The 7,499-nt window shown below is 65.8% G+C and overlaps 2 protein-coding genes across 3 annotated transcripts in view; one reads left to right on the top strand and one right to left on the bottom strand.

The window, feature by feature from the left end:
• GTF3C2 (general transcription factor IIIC subunit 2) overlaps positions 1-2,893 on the top strand; it is a 12,453-nt gene extending 9,560 nt beyond the window's left edge. For both annotated transcript variants that reach the window (XM_019537284.1, XM_019537283.1), the window contains 6 exons: positions 111-272; positions 407-494; positions 720-848; positions 1,193-1,324; positions 2,034-2,141; positions 2,226-2,893. In XM_019537284.1, coding sequence (XP_019392829.1) covers positions 111-272; positions 407-494; positions 720-848; positions 1,193-1,324; positions 2,034-2,141; positions 2,226-2,438 — 832 coding nt within the window. In that variant the 3' untranslated portion in view covers positions 2,439-2,893. The remainder of the gene's footprint in view (positions 1-110; positions 273-406; positions 495-719; positions 849-1,192; positions 1,325-2,033; positions 2,142-2,225) is intronic.
• Positions 2,894-3,864: 971 nt separating this feature from the next.
• Positions 3,865-6,708, bottom strand: SLC30A3 (solute carrier family 30 member 3). The gene is made up of 6 exons (XM_019537295.1): positions 6,567-6,708; positions 6,224-6,370; positions 5,819-5,972; positions 5,222-5,411; positions 4,903-5,008; positions 3,865-4,513 (listed from the first exon to the last, which is right to left on the bottom strand). The coding sequence occupies exons 1-6, from the start codon at positions 6,706-6,708 to the stop codon at positions 4,158-4,160; spliced, it is 1,095 nt and encodes a 364-aa protein (XP_019392840.1). The 3' UTR covers positions 3,865-4,157.
• Positions 6,709-7,499: the final 791 nt, after the last annotated feature.

Below are 7,499 nucleotides of genomic sequence, written 5' to 3'. Positions count from 1 at the left end.
TTCCATCTGTGCCTTGGCCTTCCTAACTACCCCCTACATCCCCGAGCAACTACAGAATAGTCCTCCCTGGTGATGACCCCTTCTTTCCATTCTTCCCTCCCTGTTTGCAGTAACTTCCTGGTGACGGCAGGGAATGACCGGAAAATCAAGTTCTGGGACCTGCGGCGCCTCTATGAACCCATCAACAGCATCAAGCGGTTCCTCAGCACTGAGGTCGTCTGGCTGCTGCCCTACAATGGAGTCACCGTAGCCCAAGACAACTGCTATGCCTCGTGAGTGCTTGCCCAGCCCTGCTGCGCCCAGTTGGCTGTATCACCCCAGCAGGCCCCAACGTTGGGCCCTGGGAAGGAGCTCCCTGCCTGCCCCTGCCCTGCTTCTTACTCTCCCACCTGTGTCTCTGTTGCAGCTATGGGCTCTGTGGAATCCACTATATTGATGCCGGCTACCTGGGCTTCAAGGCCTACTTTGTGGCCCCACGTAAGGGGACAGTGTGGGTAAGTGGTGGGTGGGGTTGCCAGGTCTGCCTGGGATGAGACCTCAGCATCATGCTCTGCAGGAAGAGGCGTGTGCCCCCTACTCACCCTGAGCCAGTGCACAGTAGTGCTGTGACAGGGCAGAGCCCACCCAGGCACAGAGGAGCCCAGGGCCTGGCCCCATCATGGGCAGGGTGGAGGCTGCAGCGGCAAGTTGCTCAGGCTGACTGTCCTCTCCCTTGGCAGAGCATCTCGGGCTCTGACTGGCTGAACACAGTGGTGGCCGGGGATGTCACTGGGGAACTGGTGGCTGCTGTGTTGCCCGACTTGGCCATGAACCCGCTCAACATCAAGCGCCCCTCAGAGCGCAGATTTGTAAGAGACCGTGCCTGGGGTAGGGCTGGAGGGAGAGGGGAACCATGCAGCGCTGCTGGGGAGGCTGAACTAGGCAGGTGTGGGGCTGGCTGGAGCAGGGCCTCAGCCTCCCCTGCCCCTTCTGTATGGGGCAAAACCGGGGGTCCAGGTATGGCCAGGCCCCACTGCCAGCCTCCTGGGTGGGCCCCACAGTGTTTCATGCCTCAGTGGAGGAGCAGGCCCGGCCAGCACCCAGTGCACCGTGCTGGCTGAGTTTTTTGGCTCCCCAGCCTGCTTCTACATCCATAAGCGGGGCTGTGGTGCCCAGGGCCTGTTCCAGCCTCAGTGCGTCTCCTCCCGCCCAGCCCATCTACAAAGCCGACCTGCTGCCCTGCAGCCCTGTGGGCACCCAGGACGTGGAGCAGCCAGCACCCAAGGCTAAGACCTATGGCGAGATGGTGGCCCAGCACTATATCCGCTTCCAGGACACCAATTTGGTAGGGACTGGAGCAGCTTGGGTTGGAGGGGGGCTGACACCACCAGTCTCCTATGGGAGCCCCCTTGAGACCATGCGGGAAGTGCTCACTGCTCCCACTTCCTAGGGTTTGTGAGCCCCTGAGATATGGAGCCAGTTCCCCTCTGCTGTCCTGGGCCTTGTGTCCTGTGAGCAAGCAGCCTGCTCTGGGCCCCTGGAAGGCAGAGCAGGTTGAGGGGGATGGGGGTAGCAGAAGCCAGCAGTGTCTGGATCATGCTGTGGGGGGTGGGCAGGGAAGCTGTCACAACCACTGCCTGTGTCTGGCCGATTAGGCCCAGTGCCTCCCTCCACCCCCACTGTCGTTCTGGGAAGTGACAGCCCTCCCCAGGGCTCCATCAATCGCTGCACTGGGGAGCAGATGGTGCCACGGGCCTGGGAGGGGAGGGGAGGGGAGGAGCCAGAGTTGCAGGGCTTCCCCTCTGCCTGAGAATGTGCAGGACCCCTTCAGGAATGGGCTGGGGTATGGCACATGAGCCCTTCCCATCATGGTACCTAGGGCACCCTCTGGCAGCAAGGCCCACAGCAGAGCCCATGGCCCTGGGCTTGAGGACACTTGGCAGTGGGGCCTGTGTCCAGCACCAGCAGGATCTTGGCAGAGTAGTGCCTGGCTGAGTACTAGCCCTACATTGCTGCCACTTCCAGGCTCATGGTGCCCCCTCCCTGCCCCACAGCGCAACTTCCAGAACTTCCCCAGCCGGGAGCCTATGCGCCGGATGCATGTGCAGGAGGTGAAGTCGGGGCTGAGCCTGGACCGCCTGCAGCTGGAGTCCATCCACAAGGTGAGCCTTTCTGCCCTCCCCTGCCCCTTCCTTCCCTCTGCTGGAGTAGCCCCCACCTCCACCCCAACTCTTCTCTTCCCGCAGGTTCGCTTCAGCCCCAACCAGGACTCTCACGGCTGGCTGGTGTCAGGGGGCCAGGCTGGCATTGTGCGGGTGCACTGCCTTGCAGGGCTTGCTCTGCCTGGGGACTGCCAGCCAGTGCCAGGGCTGGACCCTCCACCCAACTCTGCATCACAAGAACCAACAGCCAGCCCCAGCCCTGGTCCTGCTGGGCATCTACTGTCGCCAGCTGAATAGGCTTCAGGTTGAGCTGCATTGCAGAGCCCCTGGCTGGTGCAGCCCCTCCAACCTGGCCTCTGGGTCAGACCCTGCAGGGTGTGGGGTGAATGTGGATCTCCAAGGGGCTCTGGGCCCCAGCCCCAGGGAGGAGCCTGCAGGGCAGATGCTCCACACTGGGCCTTTGGGGCAGGCCCCAAGCTAGGGGCAGGGGCACGGGTGGGGGGGCACAGTGGGGGGCCCCAGGGCCTGGCACTCCACCTGTGTGCATGTGGCTTTGTCGCATCCTGTTTCCTCCTGGCCTGCAGCTGGCTCCAGGGAATTGTGTCTTTGTGCTGCACTGCGGGGGGCCGGGCCAGGGCCGGGCAGTGGGAACACTGGGCAGTAGCCTGTGGCCCCAGCTGTGCGGCAGCCACAAATTCGCTCACATTGAGCCTGTGATCTTAACCGTTCAGTAAAGGTGTTTGTTTTGTAAAGCCGCCTCCTCCTCCCTGCTGTGCACAGCAGGGTTTGGGCACGGGCACATAGCTCAGGTGTTGGCCAAGACCTGTGACGCCACTGTTCTCTCCACACACGAGGGCACAGGTGCTGCCTGGGGCCTCTATGCCCCAGTGCATGGGGTCTGTGCCTCCCCCCCAAGAACTGCTGAGACCAGTCACTTGCTTGAGGACAAGTTTATTGGGGGCCGTCGCCACATGCTGTGGGGACAGTGAGCCAGGCTTCTCTCACAGCACAACAGGCAGGCGGACAGGACTGACACAGACACGGACAAACAGACACACTCCACAGGTTCGACAGACGCTGACTGATGGACAGACGCACAGAGGGGTGGGGGTTGCCAAGCAAAGCGGGGCAGGAGCTTCCTGGGTGCAGGCAGCTTGGGGCTGGCTTGGCTCTGGGGGAGCAGGGACACCTCCAGTGCTCCAGACCCACACAAATGGGAGTGGCAGAGCCCAAGCCAGCCCCTGACTTACCTTCTGCTCTGCCCTGCCTGCAGGCCAGGCCTGCAGTGTCCAGGACCCAGCGTGAGGCTCAGTGCTCTGGGCTATGCCCGCACCAGGCAGGGGGGCAGAGGGAGGGAGGGTGGGGAGAAGAGCAGAGACTTGGCTTGGGGGCTGCTGCAGCCTGACAGCCGGGGGAGTGCCAGGCAGGGCCCCTGGTTGAGGCTGCAGGGGAGGGAGCTCTGCCAGGCTTGGGGCTGTACTGCAAGGTGTAAGCCAGACCTCCCCCAGCCCCTGGCAGAGCAGGTGCGAGCCCGAGGGCCAAGACAGGCAGCCCCAGAAGTCGGCACTGGGGTCTCCCAGGACAGTGCCCAGCACTGCTCTGGCCCGGGGGGATGTGGCTGCAGGGTCTGGGGCTGGATGGGGAGGGGTTGGGGGGCAGGGGATCCCACCCCCTGGAATGTTGGACAAGGCAGCAGTGCCACGGCACAGGCAACCCCGGCAGGCAGAGTCACACTGGCCCCAGTGCAGGGGGGTGGGGCCTGGCCTGGGGGGGCAGCCTTGTGGGCTGTACTGCCAGGCCAGAGTCGGGCAAGGACACAGCTTGTGTTACAGGGTGGTCCCAGGGTGGCGGCCTGGCTAGGGTGTCCCTGGGGGGTACCATCCTAGAGCTCCGGCCAGCTCTTGCCCGGGGTCCCTGTGGCACTTGTGCCTGCTGGCAGTGGAAGGAGAGGGGCAGGCGGTGCCAGGTCCCTGCTGGGCTGCGCAGTGCACCGGGTCCAGGCTACTGAGCCAGGGCTCAGTTGTGGGGGCCCTGGCACTGTGGGCAGGCAGCCATATCCTCCAGGTAGCGCTCCACCTGTACCGTGCATGACACGAAGCCAAACTTGCTCTGCAGCTCTGCTGTGGCCTCCTGGAGCACGGCCTCTGTGTCTGCGCCTACGTCTGTGGGGAAGTGGGACAGATCAGCATGGGGTGCCACCTCAGGCCTGGGCAGCCGGCCAGGGCAGGGGCACTCACCGATGGCCACATGCACAGACACCACGTGGTGGCTGAGGGTCAGGGCCCAGAGGTGCAGGTCGTGTGTGCTGCGCACGCCCTTCACAGCCAGCAGCGCATCCCGCACTGCGTTGAACTCCACGCCCCGTGGTGCCCCTGTGGAAGCGCTCAGAGTCAGGCCCGCACTGTCACCCTCCTGGACCCTGCCTCAGGCCGGGCAGGGGCAGGTCCAGACTGGGCCCCAGCGTGACCGGTCAGCGGATGACCTGGGGCATGGGGGAGTTGTAGGGAGCCCACAGTTCAGCACCTGCCCAGCAGAACCCAGTGGGACAAGTGCCCGGGCAGGTACTGGTGGAGGGGCTGGGAGGCAACTGCAGCTCCAGGATCCTTGAAAGGGACTTGGCTGTCCCTTGGTGCCCATTGCCCTATGGCTGGCAGTGTGCTCTGCCTCTGCTTCCCCCTGGCCCAGCCAGACCACTGTTTCCTACCCTGCCTCGAGCCCAGGCCCACTTCCAACCCCTCCTCCCCCGACCGGCACCGCTCACCTTCCATGAGGACCCTGAAGACGTCCCTGAGGATAGTGAGGGTGGAGCCCAGGACACAGATGGAGAAGAGAAAGGTGCTGATCGGGTCGGCAATTTTATACTGGGGCTGCAAAGAGCAGGCACCATGACCTGGGGGCAGGGACAACCCCAGCTTCATGGCCCGGGCTCTCAGCCCCCTTGGGCTTGGCTTACATCAGCCAGGGTGTGGGTGCTGGGGCTAGCAGGACAGCTCCTTGGGCACAGGTCTCACCCCACGCTGCCCATGGCAGAATGAGCTTGTGGCCCTGGGTACACCTGCACAGGGGGGTGGAGCATGTACCTTGAAGTAGATGACGATGGCGGCCACAAGGATGCCCAGGCTCTGCAGCAGGTCACCCACAACGTGCACGAAGGCGGCGCGCACACTGGTATGCCCTGGTGTAGGGCCCCCGCTTGTGCTCTCCTCCATACGCTCGTAGCCCCAGCCATGGCCATGGGGCACGGGCGACTGGTGCAGGATGCAGGCCATGCTGCAGAAGCAGGACCGCTGAGCGTGGGCCCCGTGCCTCCAGACACTGCCCACAAGCTGGGTCAGGGCCAGAGCCAGGGCAGGGGTGTCCATGCTCACAGGCCATGCAAAGGGGTCCGCTCCCCACCCCCATGCCTGCCCTGCAGGCTCTGCCCCAGATGTAGCAGGGTGGGAGCTGCCCTTGCACCAGCTGGCCCCTGCAGTAAGGGTCGTCATGCAGGGGAACCAGAGGGGACACACGTAGGGGGCATGGAGATACAGCTCTTTAGAGGCCAGAGTGGGCAGGCACAGGACTGGGCAGTGGGGGCTGCTGGGGCTGGGGGTGCGAGCAGGCGGCAGGGGGCACAGGGCAGGTGGGGTGTGGGGCTGGGGTGGGCAGGCAGGGGCAGATGGGGCTGGGGCACATACATGAGGTTGATAGCCACGGCGCCGACAGATGTGGCCAGCATGGCACGTGCCTCAATCTCATAGTCGTTGTTGATGATGCGGGCAGAAGCCAGGTAGACCAGGACACCCGTTACAACCCAGATGGACAGCACCGAGGCCAGTGCGCCCAGTGTCTCTGTGGGCACAGGGCCTTCAGTGCCTGCCCATAGTCACAGCCACAGCCTAGGCTAGCGTTGGGCAGCAGTGAGGCCCTGGCCTCCCCTCAGGGAGGCCAAGACATCCTGAGTAATGGGCTCCACCAAGGCTGCCATCTCTGTGGCAAGGCCTGGTGGCCAAAGCGAAGCCCTACACAAACTGCTCCTGGCTCGGGAGGAGTCTCCCTGCCCTCCCCCAGGCCACAGGGGTGCAAGGTGGTAGAAGTCTCACCCGAGCGGTGCCAGCCAAAGCTCATGGTTTTGGTGGGCGGCCGGGTGGAGACCCAGAGGGAGAAGAGGCTGACAGACATGCTGCCCACATCCGTCAGCAGGTGTGCTGCGTCGGTCATGATGGCCAGACTGTGCGCCAGGTACCCGCCTGCCGGGCACAGCTGCCCTCAGTGCCAGCTCCAGTGCCCCTGCCCTGTCCCACCACCCACTCGCCTGGAGCCTTTTGCAGGAAGGGGGCAGCCAGGACCAGCGGGGTGTGCAGGCCTGTGGCTACTGCCTGGACCCTGTTGGGGGGATGGGGCAGAGTTCCCCTGGCTGGGATGCAATGGGTGCTGCCCACCTACCAACAACCTCACCGACCATGAAGACAACGCAGATGGCACAGGCGAGGCTCAGCTTGCGATGGGCCTGGAGGTGCTCACACCCGGGGCCAGGACTGGGGAAGCCGCGGTGGCAGTGCTCAGCCAGGCGCCGCTCCAGCTCCATGCCCGCCCCCCCGGGGCCCTTCTCCGCGGATAAGGGCGGGAAGGGCTCCCCGGCGCCTGCAAAGAGACTGAGGAGCCCAGGGGTCAACAACCCAGGCTACCCCCCCAGAGCAGTAGGGGAGGCTAGCGTAGCCGCTCCTGCCCTCCTGTCCCAGAAACCCCCCTGCCCCCCGGCAGCCCGGCGGAGCCCCGGGCACGGACCCGGCGAGCGCGGAGGCACCCGGGGCTGGTGCGGGGGCCGGGGAGCCGGAGCTGTGCCGCCCGGGGTGCGGGTCCCCCCGCCGCAGCTGTTTCACTCCTAGGCGTCCCGCGCGCGGCTCCGCGCAGACACCAGACGTGATTCGGCCGGGAACAAAGCCGCGCGCGCAGCCCTGCGGGGCCGGCGCCGGGCGCCTCCCTGCCTGGTCCCCCCCACCCGCGGCGGTGAAGCCCGCTCCGACCCTGCCACTGCCCCACAGCCAGGCAGCCCGGGCCCCCACGGCGGGGCCGCCCCCACGGGCTGGACGGCTTCTGCGTCGTCGCCTGCCGGAGCCCGGGCTCGGCCCGGCTCTTGCCAACCCCAGTGCCCCCGGCTCCTGGTCCGTACCCCCACCCCCGGCTACCCCGTGAGTCAGGAGGCCAAAGCCGGGCCCGGCCCCCTGGGCTCTAGGCTAGCGCGGAGCCGCCCCGCCCGCCGGTCGCCTCTCGCACGGCGCCCGCTCCCTCCTGGCTGCGCGGTGCAGCTCCAGCGGCCCTGGACAAAGCGGGGGGCCGGAGGGGACAGCGGGGCTGGGGCTGCGCAGGGCGGGGGCA

The sequence above is a fragment of the Crocodylus porosus genome, unplaced genomic scaffold, assembly GCF_001723895.1.
Source record: "Crocodylus porosus isolate Cpor-Errol unplaced genomic scaffold, CroPor_comp1, whole genome shotgun sequence".
Lineage (NCBI taxonomy): Eukaryota > Metazoa > Chordata > Crocodylia > Crocodylidae > Crocodylus > Crocodylus porosus.
Note: the sequence above shows the minus strand (reverse complement) of the source record. Positions and strands in the feature narration are given on the sequence as shown.